Source organism: Hipposideros armiger, unplaced genomic scaffold (assembly GCF_001890085.2).
Source record: "Hipposideros armiger isolate ML-2016 unplaced genomic scaffold, ASM189008v1 scaffold_331, whole genome shotgun sequence".
Lineage (NCBI taxonomy): Eukaryota > Metazoa > Chordata > Mammalia > Chiroptera > Hipposideridae > Hipposideros > Hipposideros armiger.
In genome coordinates this window covers 277,774-297,013 of record NW_017731681.1, presented here as the reverse complement: position 1 = coordinate 297,013, position 19,240 = coordinate 277,774, and the positions used below count along the sequence as shown (strand labels likewise).

Below are 19,240 nucleotides of genomic sequence, written 5' to 3'. Positions count from 1 at the left end.
CAGCTCAGCTCGGGCCGGGACTCAAACCGCTGTTGCTCAGAGCTCACACTCTTGAGCGAGCTCTTAACCAACTGAGCCACTTGGCCAGCCCTGTCTTTTTTTTTTTTAAGATTTTATTGGGAAGGGGAACATCGTGTTTTTCCAGGACCCATCAGCTCCAAGTCAAGTTGTTGTCCTTCAATCTTAGTTGTGGAGGGCGCAAGCCCAGCTCCAAGCCCAGGTGCTGCTTTCAGTCTAGTTGTGGGGGGTGTGCAGCCCATCATCCCATGCGGGAGTTGAATGGGCAGCCTTGTTGTTAAGAGCATGTGCTGTCACCAGCTGAGCCATCCAGCCACCTGTTGATGCCTCAGCGGCAGCTCAGCTCAGGCACAATGTCACTGGCCCATGTGGGAATCGAACCACTGAACCCTGTTGCTCAGACCACACGCTCTTAACCAACTGCGCCACCCGGCCAGCCCCACCCTCCTCTTTCTACCCTGTCCTATATCGTGTCAGATGGTGCTTCTCAGATTCCCAGATCTCAAGGCATTTTCCTCATTTTCATCAATGATATCCTTTTCAAACTAGAATCATCTTTCATATTTTCCCTCTCCCTGTGTCCCTGTCCCTTCTCACAATGCCTTCTTCCTTCCTGTTATTTTTCTCCCAGCCATCCTCTCCTCACCAGCCTTGATAACGCTGATTATAATGTAAACCTCCCTCCCATCCCACCTCTGCCCTTCTTCCACTGTCCTGTGCATCTGACTCCAGGGCCATGGGAATGACCCTGCCACCCTTCAGCTCTCCTTCCTTCACACACAGCACTGTCCAACGAATCCTCATTGGCCTCTGGTTTATCCACAGAACTACACTCTGCTCCGGGAACTTCTGATAATAGATCACCAAGCTCACACTCCTGTAGGCAGCAACAAGAGAGACCTTGGAAATTCCTCTGAATCAATCTAGCCTTGTCTCCTTGACCCACTCCCACGATCCTGTCCTGTTTATGAAACTGCTTGCTGTATATGCCCTCAGGATAGAATGCTTTGAGTGTCAGCTTCTGCCTGCTTTGAATTAGCCCCATTGTTTTCCAAGCCCTGGGAGGACTTTCCTATCCCCTCCCACCGGAAGACTGGATGGTGAGTAGCAAAATGTGACATTAAAGATCCACATCCAAAAAGTGTGTTCTGTGGGTCACCCAGTTCCCAGGTCTTCAATAATATACTTATTGACTCTGCAACAATAAATATAGCAGAGGGTAAAACTAAGAGTTAAGGGGGCCGGCCAAATGGCTCAGTTGGTTTAGAGCTCACTCAAGAGTGAGAGCTCTGAGCAACAGGCTTGCCAGTTTGATTCCCGGCCCCAGCTGAGCTTCTGCTAAGCTGCCAACAGGTGGCAGGATGGCTCAGCTAAAAAAACCAAAAAACGAGTTAAGAAAGGGGTAAATCCTGGGGGCTACAAATCCTGTGCGTTGATTTTTTTTTTTAAAGGAGTCTTAGCCTTAGTCTTGTTTAATCCTTCTTAGAGCACAAAATGTATTCTGCCTTGTATCTTAGTTTTTTTGTGTATTCTTTTCACCCACCCCCACTGTGATTTCCTTGAGAACAGAGGCTGGGTTTTCTTTACCTTCTGCCACCTTAACCTTGTCCTTCATATTTAGCAGGTAGTCAGTAAATGCTTACTAGATTGAATGAACTTGTTCAGAAATTTTGCATCAGTACAAACAAGTGAAAGCAGCCCATGTCTATGTTCATTTTGTAGCCACAACAGCCTCCTCCCCAAATCCCGCCAAACATCACCATGAGCAAGTCCCTTGATTTTAACAGTCTGGAATTGAGACACTTCTTTTGTTAGTCTTTGCTCCAGTGGGGCAGTGGTATAAGTGCTTGTTTTTACTGTATTTCTGGTTAAGACTAGACAGATTGGTTGACATAGTTGCTAGTGTACGGTGGCTACAAGGCCAGAGTCTGTCACATAGACCAGTTCTCAAGAAAACAGCTAGATGAAATAATTAGTGGGGGTTGCAGAGACAGAGAATAGAGGAAACCAGATTGGCAAAATGAAGTTGGGTAATGGGTTCATGGGTTCATTATACTATTCTTTCTACTTTTGTGTGTGCTTGAAATCTATAATAAAAGTTTCTTTTACAGAAAGGACAGCTAGATGAACAAGTGAGAGTTTAGCCCAGTTCCTTAGAAAACACCTCACAGGATATGAGCTGCGCTTACTGAGTCAGCGCTGTTATCTAGGTTAGTAGTATATTTAGTCCTGTCCAGTCTTTGACCTCTTCTGTTTGTGAGGTATCGGGATGCTAGCACCCTGCAGGATTCTGTGCTTGGTGGCCTAGGAATTGCAATGTCCTGGCAACAAGCACCTGTGGCTCTGGGCCGTCCCTGCTTGCCAGCCCGGGTGTGGTTTCTGGTGATAAATGGCTGGACCCGAGGAGAAGGTGAGGCAGTGGGGGAGGTAAGGGAGAGACCAGAACTCAACTAGGCTCTCCTCCCGGCCTAAAGCCTTCCGAGTCCTGGGAGAGCCTGAAGGTAAGGGTGTGCATTCCATCCATTCCACGAATGTCTGGTGAATATCTGCTAAAGGCCAGGTACTTTTCTAGTGCCTGGGGGTAGAACAGTGAATAAAACAAAGTTCCAGGATATGTAAGGAACGCACCTGGTGGGGAGTGGAGGAGGGAAAGGCATACAACAAACTAATAAACGAGAAAAGTATGTATTAAGAAAATTAAGCAGAAAGGGGAAATAGTACCAGAAGTCAGGGTATTAAATTTTAAATTGGGTGGTCAGGGAAAGTCTCACTGAAAGGTAACATTTGAGCAAAGGCCTGAATGAGTTTAAGGGGTGAGCTGAGCGAGTATGTGGTGGAAGTGTGTTCCGGTCAGTGAGAGCAGCGAGCGCACATGTCCTGAGGCAGGAGCATGCCTCGCATATTTGAGAAACATGAAGATGCCAGCCAGTATGGCTGCAGCAGGGTGAGAGAGGGGAAACGGCAGGAGATGTGGGAATGGGAATGGATTAATGGCAGATCAGGTTGGGTGGGCCTTATAGGCCACTGGATTTTACTGTGAATTGTGGGATGAGAGCCATTGGAGGGTTCTAGGCAGATAAGTGACATGAACTGACATAACATAAAGGATCATTTTGGCTGCTATGTTGAGAATGTAGGGGCCAAGAGTGGAAAAAGGGAAACTGGTTAGGAAGCTACTGCAATGGTCCAGGCAAAAGAAGTTGGTGGCTTGGACCCAAAGTAAAGCAGTGGAAGAGTGAGAAGTGGTTGGATTCTGGATGTATTTTGAAAGAGGGGCCAACAGGATTTTCTGATGGCTTGGATGTGGTATATGAAAGGAAGAGAGAAGTTAAGGATGCCGTCCTCATTTTTGGTCGGAGAAACTAGCGGATGGGGTTCCCATTTACTAAAATCATGGAGCCTGGATGGAGGAGGGGCAGCTTAAGGGCAGATAAGGAATTCACTTTTGAATATGTCCAGTTTGATATGTTTTTTGGTTATGGCGATATTAAGCAGCTGGACTTACAACTCCCATTAGACATGAGTCAATTGCTGGTCTGCAGGAAACCTGAAGAGCACTATTACTATTACTGGGCAAGAGACAAAGGAGTATGGTGGGAAAAACACTGGCGCTTCAGGTGTGAGGCCTGGCTCTTCCACCACGTAGCTGTGTGATGATTGAGACTCCCCTGGCAGCTCTGGCCTCTGTGTCTTTATCTGCAAAATGACTGCTTTAGACTAGAAACGAGCTGTCTTCTCAGCCCCTCCCATTGTGAGAGCTGATGGAAAAATGCTTAAAGAAGATAATATATCTATGTCTGAGAGCATTTTGGAAACTGCTTGAGCTCTGCACAAGATAGTGGCATTGATGGTAAGATTCCTTCCTCCCTTCCTCCCTTCCTCCCTTTCTCCCTCCCTTCCTTCCATCCTTCCTCCCTTCCTCCCTTCCTTCCTTCCTTCCTTCCTCCCTTCCTCCCTTCCCTCCTTCCTTTCTTCCTTCACTAAAGTAATACTCAGTAAATGCCTGCCATGTGCTGAGCACTAGGCTAGACACAGAGGATTCGATGACAGAAAATGCATCCATGCCTTCGTGAATACTACAGGCGAGCTGCCTGATATAGGTCTGGTGTGACATTAACCAGGGAGACCTCGTCCTTGCCCTGGGTCTAGGAGAAAACAGTGACTATGCATGTCAGAGATGAGGCGAGGTGGTATTCCAAGTGAGAAAAAAGTGGCCATCCTAGCTGGGGCTGGGGGAAGAGGTGCGTGGTGGGACTGTCCCTCCCCTCCTTCATTCTTTCATTCAACACTTACTCCTCTGCTAGAGCTTCTCTTCTTTTTTAGCTGAGCCATCCTGCCACCTGTTGGCAACTCAGCTCGGGCCGGGAATCGAACCGCTGTTGCTCAGAGCTCAAACTTTTGAGTGAGCTCTTAACCAACTGAGCCACTCGGCTGGCCCTGTTAGGAACCTCTCTTAAGGAGCTCATAATTCTGTGGTAGGTGAAAGGTTTTCAAATCTAGTCTCGGATTTCAGTAGATTTAGTTCACAATAAGTGGAGTTGATTTAGGAGTCAAATTTGAGCTAAAGCACTCAGCTATGTGACCTAATAGTATTATTCATTTGGTAGCTGTGGGCACATTCTTTGTTGGGTGCTGGTTAAGCTGAAATGTATGCGCCCCAGGAACTTAAATTATGAACAGTATTAACAGAAAATGGGAGCGTGTCGTTTTCCCCCAAAAAAGAGTTAAGTTTAAAGGAAACAGCAGAGTCATCCTCTCACTGCATCTGGAAGCACCATCACTCTGCAGTGTTTATCCTTGTATCATTTAGATGTCAGTGTTTATATAGTAAGGAGAGTCTCTGACCAGCCAAAGAGGAGTAACTGAGATACAAATCCAAGTGCAGCTGAAGCCATTGTCATTAACCAGCAGCCTTAAGCTACTGACAAAACCTCAAATGCCTCTTGCTCAAATATTTGCCTCTTGCCCTGGCCGCTGTCAGTGTTGAAATGGGAGTGTCCACTTGAGGATCTCACAAATGCCATGTGTTTTTGTTTGGCTGGTAGGAGTGCAGGGCCTACTCAGGCACCTCGCAGCTCAGAATCGGACAGACCTGTGATGTTGGATGCGACATTCGAATCCTCACAGCATGTTAGACTGTCACAGCTGGGAGTTAGAGTGCTTCTTCCAGCGTGTCCAGGATAACACTCATCCCAAGCTTACCCTCAGTGAGTGAGTGTCTCGGAGAAGCTCAGAGGAACTTGTTAGCTTGCTAATGTTTCTCATTGCGTATCTCTTCATTTGTTAGCACCTACTGCTTTAGGATAGTTGACAAAGCATGAGAACCATGCACTTAAGATAAGCACCAAGGAACTTGGGGCTCCTTGAGATTATAGAACTGACCCGAGGCTAAGATGTGGAGGGTGTGGCAGTGGTACCTAAACCCAGAGCTCTTCTCTTTGTCTGAGAGCTTCCTCTTAGGAAGTCCTGTCTCAAGGCCATAGAAACAGTGAAGGAAGAAGGCAGCCCCTGCTTAGCATCACTTCAGCCAGACCCACCCTCCTGACCAGGCTGGGGACACACGTGTTAAGACCAGCATGTCCTCAGGTCCCATGTAGATTTGCTGTTGCCTCATGCTCAGTTTGATCAGCTTTCCGTATGATACTCCAGGATGGCACCCATGAATTGTGAAGCTAAGTATTCAGATGTGGTTTTGCTGCACACCTGTAAACATCATGGACTCTGTCTGTCTTGTCAGCACTGGAGTAGCCATGCCTCATGAACAGAGCATCGTAGATATTCCGGTAGCCAACGAATGGAGTGCAGAGCAGGCTTCTTTTACTTGTTTATTTTTATTTCTTATACACAGGTAATACATTCACAAAGTTTACATTTTTTTTAAGTATAAAGATATAAGTGAAAAGTCACCCTTCTGTCTCTCTGCCCTAGTCATTCAGGATCCTTCCCCAAGCAACCCTGACTAATAATTTCTTAACTATCTTTACACAGATTTTTATTTTTTAATGCCCATGGCAGCATACAAAAAGCACTGTTTTATATCTTGCCTTTTTTTTTTTTTAAGATTTTATTGGGGAATTGGGGGAGGAGAACAGTGTTGGGGAATCGGGGAAGGGGAACCGACAAGTTGCTGTCCTTTTGTTCTTCAGTCTAATTGTGAAGGATGTTGCTTCACTGGCCCATGTTGGTATTATCATTGCGCTCTTCTCGGGTGAGGCAGTCGCTTGCTGGCCATTGGATGGCAGCTCATGGCAGCTCACGCCAGCTGCTGGCCAGCCCCACTGCAGCCTACGCCGTCGCCGGCGACTCACGGCTGCCCAGCTCCAGGTCAAGCTGTTGTTCACCATCTTAGCTGTAGAGGGCGCAGCGTCACTGGCCCTCATGTGGGATCCGAACCGGGGCCTTGCTGCTCAGAGCTGGCGTCCCAAGCCAACTCTTAACCTAACGCGACACTCGGCCGGCCCTACCTTGCCATTTTTATTTAATATATTTGGAGAGTTTTCCCCGTCCATATGTAAGGAGCCTCCTCATTTATTTGTCTACATAGTATGTAAGTTCTGTATTGATAGACATTTATGCTATTTCTAATCTTTTGCTATTATTACATACAGGGATGCCATGAATAACCTTGGACATGTGCCATGTTTCACACATATACATCTACCTGTAGACTAGACATGAAATTGCTGGGTCGGACGGTATGTACATTGGTCATTTTGATTGATAATTCCAAAATTACCCTACATAGAGCTTGTACCAATGTGTACTCCCATGAACAATGTAAGACGGTGCCTGTCTCCCTACAGCATCATGGACATTGCTTTGAGTTAAGAATATGCAGATTACCTAGAGATCAAGGTGAGATACTGGATCATGGGGCCCCACAAGACACATAGCGCACCACAGCCCAGTTGGAAAAATATTGCCTTTAAAATATATCCAAAAGAGGTAACTGGACCACTGGTGATTAGAAGAAAGGAAGAAAAATCCTAGAGAAAGAAGTTCCCAACCTTGGTATTTAAGACTGGCATGAATTAGAGGAAGAATAGATCTCTTTCTTTGTAGGACCTAAGAGGATAGGAAGGCTGTGGGGAGAAGAAAGGAAAACCCCAAGAGGGTGGAACTAGGCAACCAGGCTTCGTGTCCACTGGAGGACTGCCTCGCAGCTCAATGCTGGTATCTTCATTTCAACGACTTTATTTTTTAAAAGATATATGCCTTCCTTTCAGCACAACCATTCCTTTCTTTTCGGCCTCTTCTGCCCTCGTCCCACTTGGAATTAAGGCTTCTACAAGCTGGAACTGGATGGATGTTCAACCTTGTGACTTTTTTCATTTAGCGTTAATTTGTTAACCATCCTGCATTAATCCAGATGGTCTTTCATGACTGTTGTCGAAAACATTTAAACAAATATCCTTGTGCAAGTAGCTCTTGTTTTCTGTGCCTTCTTTTTTGTGGGATGAATTACGAAGATGAGGTTATTAGATCTTACATCCTGAGCCTTTCCAGTGGGGTTAAGCACGAACTGATTGTTCTCTGGAGAGCCTGGAGCAGTATCTAATTCTGTCAGCTGTGCACTCTCGTGCCTGCTTCCTGGCTCTGCCAACATCGATGACTAGATTTTTTTTTTTTTAAAGATTTTTATTGGGGAATTGGGGGAAGGGAACAGCGCTGGGGAATCGGGGGGAGGAGAACAAACAAGTTGCTGTCATTTTGTTCTTCAGTCTAGTGGAGGACGTTGCTTCGCTGGCCCATGTTGGTATTATCATTGCGCTCTTCCAGGGTGAGGCAGATCGGTCGCCAGCCTCTGGACAGCAGCAGCTCTTAGCAGCTCACTCCGGCTGCTAGCCGCTCACGCTGGCTGACAGCCACACACAATAGCTTATGGCAGCCCGCTACAGCAGGGGCTGCAGCCTACGCTATCACCGGCGACTCACGGCAGCCCAGCTCCAGGTCAAGCTGTTGTTCACCATCTTAGCTGTAGAGGGCAGTGTCACTGGCCCCCATGTGGGATCCGAACCGGGGCCCTGCTGCTCAGAGCTGGCGTCCCCAGCTATCTCTTAACCAACGCGTCACTCGGCCAGCCCGAGATTTTTTTTTTATCATTATTATTAATAGGCTTTATGTCTTAGAGCAGTTTTAGGTTCACAGAAAAATTGAACAAAGTAGAGTGTTCCCATATACTTACCTCCACATCCTGTTCCCATTTTCCCCCTATTACATGCATACCTCAGAAATATTTCAGCCTTGGTTCCAGACCACCCCAATAAAGTGAGTCACAAATTTTTTGGTTTCCTTGAGCATGTGAAAGTTATGTTTATACTGTAGTCTATTAAATGTGCAATTAAATGTGCAACTGTCTTAAAAAAAAAAACAGTTCTATAACCTTTACTGCTAAAAAATGCTAATTATTATCTGAGCCTTTGGCAAGTCATCATCTTTTTGCCGGTGGAGGGTCTTGCCTCAATGTTGATGGCTGCTGACTGATCAGGGTGGTGGTTGCTGAAGGTGGGTGGGGTGACTGTGGCAGCTTCTTAAAATAAGACAACAGTGAAGTTTGCTGCATCGATGGACTCCTCCTTTCATGAATCATTTTTCTAAGCATGTGATGCTGTTTGATAGCATTTTACCCACAGGAGAACTTTCAGAATTGGAGTCAGTCCTCTCCAACCCTGCTGCTGTTTTATCAGCTAAGTTTATGTAATATTCTAAATCCTTTGTTGTCATTTCAACGATCTTCACAGCCTCTTCTCCATCTCAAGAAACCATTTTCTTTACTCATCCATAAGAAGTAACTTGTCACCCTTTAAAATTCTGTCATGAGATTGCAGCAATTCAATCACATCTTCAGGCTCTACTTCTAATTCTAGTTCTCTTGCCATTTCCACCACATCTGCAGTTACATCCACTGAAGTCTTGAACCCCTTAGTCATCCAGGATGTTGGAATCAGCTTCTTCCAAACTCATGTTAATGTTCCCTCAGGAAGTTGCCACAAACCTTCAATTTGTAAAAAATGCAATATCTGCGAAGTGCAATAAAACGCAGTATACCTGTATTAACATCTGGCATTGGTGTGGTATATTTGCTACAGTTGTGAACCCATATTGATGCATTATTAACTAAAGTCCATAGTTCACATTTTGGTTCACTCTTCATGTTGTACATTCTCTGGGTTTTGACAAATGCCTTATGTCAGGTATCCACTATTACAGTATCATACAGAATAACTTCACTGCCCTAAAAATGCCCTGTTCCACCTATTCATCCCCTCTCCCCTCCCCCTGCACCCTTGGCAACCACTGATCTTTTTACGGTCTCTATAGTTTTGCCTTTTCCAGGATATCATATGGTTGAACTCATACTATATGTGTAGCCTTTTCAGATTGGCTTCTTAGCAAAATGAATTTAAGGTTCCTCCATGTCTTCTGATGACTTAATAACTCATTTCTTTTTTATTGCTGAATAATATTCCATTGTATAGATGTACCACAGTTTGTTTATTGAAGGTCATCTTGATTGCTTCCTATTTTTGGCAATTATGAATTAAAGCTTCTGCAAACATAAGTTTTCAGCTCGTTTGGGTAAATACCTAGGCACAGGATTATTGGATCATTTCATAAGAGTATGTTGAATTTTGTAAGAAACTGCCAAACTGTCTTCCAGAGTACCATTTTGCTGTACCATTTGGCATTCCTGCCAGCAATGAATGAGAGTTCCTGTTCCTCCACATACTTGCCAGCATTTGGTATTGTCAGTGTTTTGGATCTTGGCTATTCTGATAGGTGTGTAGTTAGTTGTATCTCACTTTCTATTGGATGTTAATACTTTGATTTTTGTTTTTTTGATAAGTATAATATTATCATGATTCTTTTTTCTTGTTCTTTAATTACTAATGAAAATGAACCTTTTTTTTGTATTGTTTATTTGGTTTTGGGTTTTTTTTGTTTTGAATTCATATTGTAGCCTTATTTGTCCAATGGAAATTTGATACTGTTCTTAGAGGCATGTATGTGTCTGCATGTATTTTTTCACCCTTTTTTTTTTTTTTAAATGTTATTGGGGAACAGCCATGGTCATTGGTTACACATTGCTTTCATGCTACAATGGCATAGTTGACTCTTTAAGGGAGGGCGCAACTCAGTGGCCCATGCGGGGATCAAACCAGCAACCTTAGTGTTATCAGCACTACGCTCCAACCAACTGAGCTAACTGGTCACCCCCCAACCCATTTTTTTTTAATCGTGGCAAAATACAAAGAACATAAAATTTACCATCTTAACCATTTTTAGGTGTGTAGTTTAGTAACTTTTTATTTGCTTGGTTTTTTAACGATCTTATTGGGGAATTGGAGAAGGGGAACAACAGTGTTGAGGAATTGGGGAAGGGGAACAGCTAAGTTGTTGTCCTTCAGTCTTAGTTGTGGAGGGCGCAGCAGGGTTATCTCCAAGTCCAGTCACCATCCAGCCGCCTGTTGGCAACTCGCAGCCGCTCAGCTCAAGGTGCCGTGTTCAATCTTAGTTGCAGGTGGGTGTAGCCCACCATCCCATGTGGGAGGCAAACCGGCAACTTTATTGTTAGGAGCACGTGCTCTCACCAGCTGAGTCATCCTGCCACCTGTTGGCAGCTCAGCGGCAGCTCAGCTCGAGTGCAGCTCACTGGCCCATGTGGGAATCGAACCAGTGACCCTGTTGCTTAGAGCTTGCACTCTTAACCATCTGAGCCATTCGGCCAGCCCAGTAACATGCGTTTTTAATATCATCTTATTTTCTTTAACATTTTCCCCTAATGTTTTTTTATTCTAAAACCAGCTCTTCTTTTGACTTGATTTCTTTTTTTTTTTATGTTTTTTTTTTTTAAGATTTTTATTGGGGAATTGGGGGGATGGGAACAGTGCTGGGGAATTGGGGGAAGGGGAACAGACAAGTTGCTGTCCTTTTGTTCTTCAGTCTAGTTGTGGAGGACGTTGCTTCACTGACCCAAGTTGGCACCATCATTGCGCTCTTCCCGGGCGAGGCAGATCAGTCACCGGCTTCTGGACGGCCGCTCACTGCGGCTGCTGGCCGCTCACGCTGGCTGCTGGCTACATACGGTAGCCCATGGCAACCCACTGCCACAGGGGCTGCAGCCTACGCCGTTGCCGGCGACCCATGGCAGCCCAGCTCCAGGTTGAGCTGTTGTTCAGCATCTTAGCTGTAGAGGGCAGTGTCACTGGCCCTCATATGTGGGATCCGAACCGGGGTCCTCTGGCGTCCCAAGCCAGTTCTTAACCATCGCGCCGCTCGGCTGGCCCTGATTTCTTTTTTTTTTGCTTCAAAACTTTCTCTTCCTGGTTGAGATCTGGATATTGTTTATGTTGATGACTTTAATTTAGTCCTTTTGTCCCAGGGTGATGTTTCTAAATAACTGTGATGTCCAGTCCCTCCTGATGCTGATGGAATGTTTCATTTTCAAATAGCCTTTCTTAAGCCCGTGGCAACCCCAAGCTGAATTCTAGAAACAGTTCAGATGTAACTTCATCGTATCTGTACTAATTTGCTTGTTGTTGTGAAGCAAATCCTTAAGATAATCCTTCCAAAATGCCTTTATTCTAGACTTTTCTTTTCATGGGCAAAGATGGATGTGAAAGTCAGCCATGATTGGGTGTTTACAAAGTAAGGTATTAAAATTCACTTAAACAAATGGCTGAAAATTTAAATTTTAAGTTACCTGTTTCAGTTTAAATGAATTCTGTTCTGCAGTAAAGGGGTCTGAATTTTCACTGCCCTTTTGAAATTGAAAATAATTCATGTCACTTAATTACTCCTTTTTCTGTGACTAATGTAAATGTAAAAAATTGAAGTAGCCAAATCAGAACTGTACTGAAAAGTAATTTGCTTTTAACATCAGTGTGCCTCTTGGAAAGAGATGTTTAGCTGATGTTTTAAATGTGTGTTATGTTAATGCAAGTTTCTGTTACTAATTTCCTGTTTTCTCTTTAGCATTTAGAAACCCAGAGAACCAAGCCTGTCTCATTAGGGTTTTTGTGTGTACAATGAAGTATTTTTCTATAATAACAAATACTGAATCATTTTTATTACAGCTCTTCCAAATCTGGTTCTGATTTGCCACTTGACTCTCTTAGCCTTCATCCCTCCCATCCTAATGTCACTTTGTCCACTGAGTAGTTTTCTATATTTCCAAATGAGAAATTTTCTGAGTGAAAATTAAGTCATATTTTCTTCCAAAGTTGAACATTCTTCTCTTTCCAAGCAAATGTTTTGCTTTGCTTTGTTTTGTTTTGTTTTTACTTCTAAATACGGTTGCCCTCCAGGCTGGCTGAGACAGAACAGAAAGCCTTCTTCCAAATGTCCAGGGAGTTCTGTTTGGCAGAAAATGATGGAATAGTGAACAGGTGCCTGTAGTCCAGGAGAAGCCCGGCTTAGGTGTGGATCAGATTAGATCTGAACCGTGACAAAGTGAGAAACACAACTACATGGCTACTCTTTAGTTTCCCGGCTTTTATATCCCTAATTTTTCTGGTTTGAGGAGGCAGTTTAAGCACATCTTGTGTCTTAGAGAGGCCTAAAGATCCAAAGTATCTGAAAAGTTTTTCTAAATGTTACCTCCCTCCAGTAACTGTGTTATGTTTTTACATTAGGAAACACATTTGTGTATTTTGAAGCCATAGGGCTATTTCCTGCATCAGAGCTAACAGAAGATTAAATTCATTTAAAAATGCAACAAACGGGAACTGGACTTGCTGCTAGTCAGGAGAGGTCCCTTTTCCTCCCTCCCTTTTGTCAGGGCTCTTATCCACCCCACCCCCGCCGGTCTGTCTCCTGTACCCAGCTCAGGTCATTGGGAAGCTGGTAAACCTTATACCCTCCGTGGAGAACACAGTGCAGCTGCCCCTGCTCCCCCTCCTCCCTTTCTCAGAGGGCCGCGGGAGTTAGGGATCTAAAATGTCAAGTGCAGGCAGGAACTGCTCAAACAGCCATCCTGAGGCAGTGACAAGCCTCTCTCTGGCTCTGCCAGTTTCACTGTTGTTAGTTTAGTATGGCACAGGAAGATTCAGAGAAAACCATCATTTGATGAAAGAAAGGGAGAAAAGTGGCAATCAGACACTTGTACATGCCAGGCAGCCACGAAGCACCGCCCGCAGTCAGGCTCTGTTGGAAGGCAGCTTCAGAGATCAGGAGAGGTTAGAGACCGAGGGTGGACTGTTTTAAAGGTTTGTGTGTGAGACTTAAGGAGGGAAATTGAGTATTTAGCCTGGACATGAGACCGTGTAAAGGAGTGGAGATTTGTTTTCTTTGAGTCTAAGAAGCATTTTATTTTAGGAAATGTGGCTACCAGCTATTCCCTCTTTCCATTGTGGTCAGCTTAAAAAGGACTGGGTTTAAGTTGCAGTGGTTGAGATGAATGTTAAACAACCAATATTCGAGTGGTTTGAGTGCTGACATTGTGTCATAGTGAATTAGCAAAAGGAAGAAATACACTAGATATTGAGAGGTACAGGGCCAGCCCGCCTGGCTTTGAATTGTGGCTTCAACACTTACTAGCTATGAGAACTTGGACAAATTACTCCACCTCTAAACCTCAGTCACCTCATCTGTAAAATGGGGATAATGTGCCTACTTCCTCATAGGATTATTTTTAAGATTAAAAGATTAATATAGGTAAAGTGCTTTGAACAGTGGCTTGCACATATTAAGGGCTATATATGTGATAAACATAATTAGCATGAGAAATGGAAAGGGTTTTTGGGTCATGCTTCATTTTATAGGTTAGGTGGCTGTCACAGGAGGTAGAATCGAGATTAGAAGCCACTTCTGCAGACTTCTAGTCCAGGGCTGTTGCCACTACTCTTGGCTATGTTTTAGAAGTACCCATTGCCTCAAAAGCATTTCCCTTTAGGCTCCTCTTCCATCCCCTGCTCCTCAGAGCCTGTTTCTAGAATACTTCCTATGTGCCAGCAGCACTGTGCTAAATACTGACATACGTGACCTCACTTAATCCATATAGAAACCTAAGAAGAAGGGGTCACTGTTATCTCCATTTTTTAGAAGTGGCACCTGAGGCCCAGAGAGGTTCAGTTACTTGCCCAAGAGTACACAGCTTCAGAGAGGTAGAGCCTGGATTAGAACCCAGGCTGTGTGAGTCCAGAGCCTGTGTTCTTAACGACACCATGCATTTTCCTCAGAAAGTCCCAGTAGAGTACAGATAAGCTAAATTAAACCAGCCATTGCTGCAGCAGCCATAGGGCTCAGCCAAAAAGATTTGAGGCCGTTTTGGAATTCCTTTTATCCTACAGTCGGCTTTGTTTTCAGATCTCAGTATCTCACGTGTTCCCGTATTTCTGACACAATGCTATTATATTACACAAAAACAAGTTACCAAAAGAATTTCTCTCTGTGATAAAGAGAATGAAAGTTGAGGGTCACGGAGCAGACTAAGAGAGGCCAGGACCAGAGCTTTTATGAGACTGGGACCATGTGGGCGTTGCCAGGGCCTGGGGCCAGGTTCGGGTCACTGCCTGGGTCCTAGTAGACCAGAGAAGATGGGTCAGATGTCAGGATTCCTACCTAGACTAGTGCTTTTAATCCCTGTAAGACTCCGATGACAGTCTTGGACTCCCCCACTCTTCAGAAAAAGGCTCCAGCTCACACTGTTTTCAGGTGGCTGCAGGGTTCATAAACCCCAGCGAAAAACCTCTACTAGGCAGCATCGTAGAGTACTTAAGGGCACACCCTGGAGCCAGATGGCCTGGGTTCAAATCCTCTCCTGCTTATTAGCTGTGCAACCTTAACGGGCAGCTAAGCAGGTTGCTTAGTGTCGTGGGCTTCAATTTCCTCAACTGTGAAATGAAGATAATAATAGTATTTCATTATAGGATTGTTGTGAGGATTAAATGAATCACTGTGTGTAAAATGCCTAGTACACAGTTAGCTCTACAGCAGGGCTCACTCCTAGTGGTAGTGGTATCCCTATCCCGGAGCTTAGCCTATTCAGTAAGTGTTTATGGGCAGAATGAATGAATGATTCTAGCAGAGATTCCAAGTCTAGGGTAGCGCATCCCAGCCAGTGTGTCACACATGGGCTAGAGTTACCGTAAGCTATTGATCCGCTCAGCCTTTGGGGTTGCCAGAGCCCCAGCTGGTGTTGCTTCTGGCATCAGACAACAACATCCACAGTGTGGCGTACAAATACCCTTTTCTCTGGGCGCCCTGACATGAAAATGGTTTGGGCAGCACTGATCAAAAAGATCAGCGGGCAGGTAGTGAGGATTAAGTGGCCGGTCCAAGTCCAGTAGAATTCTTTGGATGGTGGCAGAGAGCATCTTACCTGCAGAACCTAGAGCAGAGGCTTCACAACTGAGGAAGTCCTGTGAGCAGGACACTCCAGTGTTTCCCTGCATGCTCCGTTTGTGGAGAGCCCCCAATGAACCAGAAATCAGACTGCAGCCCAGAGTCCTGCGTAGGCAACAGATGTTGCAGAAGTGGTGGTAGGTACTGAGGTAGGTGATCCAGGGGTGTGAGCGCTAGGAAGAGGGAGTTCTGGGGCTACAGGGACTTAGGAGGGGCCCCAGCCTTGCCTACAAGGTGGATCCTAAGGGTGTAGGAAGCCACTGAAGAGTTTTAACCAAAGAAGTGGGAGATGTAGGTTTGTACTTTTTTTTTAAGTCACCCTGACACAATATTGCAAAGTGAACAGGAAACAGGCAAGAGTTTATTTGAGGACATAATGTTAGGAGACTCTTAAGTAGTCAAGATGTGAGTGGTTGGTGATACTCACCTGAAATAGGTACCTTTTTATTTTTTATTGGGGAACAGCCATGGTCATTGGTTACACATTGCTATCATGCTACAATGGCATACTGACTCTTTTAAGGAGGGCACTGCTTATCGTGACCCACGCAGGGATCGAACCGCCATGGTGTTATCAACACTACGCTCTAACCAACTGAGCTAACCGGTCACCCCCTAGACTTTTTTTTTTAATTGAGGTATAATTAACATACAATATTACATTAGTTTCAGGTGTACAACAATAATGATTTGATATTTATATATATTACAAAATGAACACCATGATAAGTCTAGTTAACATCTGTCACCACACATAGTTACAGATTTTTTTTTCTGGTGATGGGAACTTTCAGATACGCAGTATGGTATTATTAACTATTGTCACCATGCTGTACATTACATCCTCAAAGCTCATTTATTTTGTAACTGGAGATTGTACATTTTGACTTCCTTTACCCATTTTGCCCATACCCAGCCCCCATCCTCTACCAATCACCAGTCTGTTCTCTGTATCTATGAGCTTGGTTTTTTTGTTTTTTGTTTTTCTTTTTTCCCCTAGATTCCACATACAAGTGAGATCATACGCTATTTATCTTTCTCTGTCTTAATTCATTTAGAATAATGCCCTCAAGGTCCATCCATGTTGTCACAAATGGCAAGATTTCATTCTTTCCTATGGCTGAATAATATTCCATTGTAATATATATTCCATATTTTCTTTTTCTTTTTTTTTTCTTTTCTTTTTTTAAGATTTTTATTGGGGAATTGGGGGGATGGGAACAGTGCTGGGGAACTGGGGGAAGGGGAACATACAAGTTGCTGTCATTTTTGTTCTTCAGTCTAGTTGTGGAGGATGTTGCTTCACTGGCCCAAGTTGGCACCGTCATTGCGCTCTTCCCTGGTGAGGCAGATCAGTCGCCGGCTTCTGGACGGCTGCTCACTGCGGCTGCTGGCCGCTCACGCTGGCTGCTGGCTACACACGGTAGCCCATGGCAACCCACTGCCAAAGGGGCTGCAGCCTACGCCGTCGCCGGTGACTCATGGCAGCCCAGCTCCAGGTTGAGCTGTTGTTCAGCATCTTAGCTGTGGAGGGCAGTGTCACTGGCCCTCATATGTGGGATCCGAACCGGGGCCCTCTGGCATCCCAAGCGAGTTCTTAACCATCGCGCCACTTGGCCGGCCCTATTCCATATTTTCTTGATCCTGTCTTCTGTCGATAGACACTTAGGTTATTTCCGTATCTTGGCTATTGTAAATAATGCTGCAAGGAACGTGAGGATGGATATATATCTTTTCAAGTTAGTGTTTTCATTTTCTTTGGATAAAAACCCACAAGTGGAATTGCTGGATCATATGATAATTCTATTTTTAGTTTTTGCGGAACCTCCAAACTGTTTTCCATAGTAGCTGCACCAACTTACATTTCCACCAACAGTGTACCAGGGTTCCCTTTTCTCCATGTTCTTGCCAACGGTTGTTATTTCTTGTCTTTTTGATGATAGCCATTCTAACAGATAGGAGATGATACCTCATTGTGGTTCTGATTTGCATTTCCCTGATGACTGGTGATGCTGAGCATCGTTTCATGTACCTGTTGGCTGTCTGTATGTCTTCTTTGGAAAAATGTCTGTTCAGATCCTCTGCCCATTTTTAATCATATTGTTTGCTTTTTTTGCTATTGAATTGTATGAGTTCTTTATATATTTTGGATATTAACCCCTTATCACATATTATTTGCAATTTTTTCTCCCATTCAGTAGGACGCCTTTTCATTTTGTTGATAGATTCCTTTACTGTGCAGAAGCTTTTTAGTGTACGGTAGTCTCACTTGTTTGTTTTTGCTTTTGGTATCAAATTCAAAAAATCATTGCCAAGACTGATGTCAAGGAGCTTACTGCCTGAGTTTTCTTGTAGGAGTTTAATGTTTCAGGTCACACAGTCAAGTCTTTATTCTATTCTGGATTAATTTCTGTGTGTGGTGTAGAATAGTGGTATACTTAGATGTCTGAGGGAAAAGGAGGACTCAAGGGTGACCCCACGATTCTGGGTGACTGGGGGTGCCATCCCTGAGATAGGGGATAGTGGAAGTGGAGCAGTTCTGGGGGTGGGGGGGTTGTGAGTTCTGTTGGGGACTTGTTCCATTTGTGATTCCTGTGGGCTGTTCACAGAGGATGGTCAGCAAGGCCAGTGGATGAATGGATCTGAGCAAGAGAGATGTCGAAATGGGCAGAGAGAACCAGCTTGGCTGCCTGCCTTCAGCGGTGCTCCTTTCTAAGGGGAACGAGTGGGTTTAAAAGTGGGTTTTGATCAATAAAATCTTAATTTACAATCCATTTGGTTGGCAGGCTTCTCTTTTACACCCGAATTTTAGAATTCTTAAATGTGTATATTTTGAACCCTCTTCATAAAAACCAACACAGTTTTCTACTTTGAAAAATTTGTCCTTTTTCTTCTTGTCTGCCCTCATTCACTCTTTCCCTGTGTGTCTTTGCAGCAGGAGGAAGCTGTGCGACTCATAATGTGAAACTGTCCATTTTCTCAGATTTGTGACCCAGAAGGAAATCTCTGACCTCAGCTGCGGCTCTCAGTGCTGGCCAGAAGCCAACTTCATGTCTGAAAGCACGAGCTGCACTTTGTCATGGAGAGCTTGGGGCTGCAGACGGTGACCCTCAGTGATGGGACGACGGCCTATGTCCAGCAAGCTGTCAAAGGTGAGTATTTCTGGGGACCTCAGGATCCTGCCCTGTCCCCCAGACTCTGGAGAGGAGTGTCCCCTTCCAAGAGTCTCACCCCAGCCCTGCCTTCCCACCTACTCGCCACAACTTCTCTGGAGGTCATTGATGAAAAGGGAACTAACTCTTCAAGATAAAATGCCATCTGGGCAGGCTGGAAAATCAGACTAGCCCCGTTGTAGGAGCCGAGACCTCTGAGAGGCAGAGTTCCTTACATGTAGTGAGTGGTTCATAAATATTTCTGGGATAGATGAACTTAGTGCTGGTTATGACTTCCTGCTTTTCAGATACTCCCTGTCCAGTTTCTCAGTGCTTTCCAGAACAGTTCATCTTAATTCGAGCAAGTTTAAGCATTCAAACTATCTACTGAGCACCTGCCATGTACAGGATCCTCTTCTAGGTTCAGAGAGGGGCACCCAAGATTGTCCCTTAGGCCCACTAGGGTTACCAGAAATAAAAATACATGGCACACAATTCAATTTAAATTGCAGATAAACAATGAATAATTTTGTAGTATAACTATGTCCCAAAAACTGCATGGGATAGACATGTATAAACATGGGATGAAATGCAAAAAATATTAAAATAATAACACCAAGTACTAAAAAAAAAATTCATTATACACCTGAAATTCAGATTTACCCGATTCTCTAGGAACTTAAAATCAAGATGGGTGTGGCATTAGAACACAGTGTTGGCTGCAG

General features: G+C 44.4%; 1 protein-coding gene across 8 annotated transcripts in view; it reads left to right on the top strand.

The window, feature by feature from the left end:
* The window catches only part of ZNF76 (zinc finger protein 76), a 35,677-nt gene that overhangs the window by 2,777 nt on the left and 13,660 nt on the right, over positions 1-19,240 (top strand). For 2 of the 8 annotated variants that reach the window (XM_019660925.1, XM_019660920.1), the window contains exon 2: positions 18,347-18,515. In XM_019660925.1, coding sequence (XP_019516470.1) covers positions 18,443-18,515 — 73 coding nt within the window. In that variant the 5' untranslated portion in view covers positions 18,347-18,442. Of the gene's footprint in view, positions 1-843; positions 1,119-6,626; positions 6,714-6,821; positions 6,874-7,080; positions 7,192-18,298; positions 18,516-19,240 lie in introns of all 8 variants that reach the window. The other 6 variants (XM_019660921.1, XM_019660923.1, XM_019660924.1 and 3 more) reach the window with 6 other exon arrangements.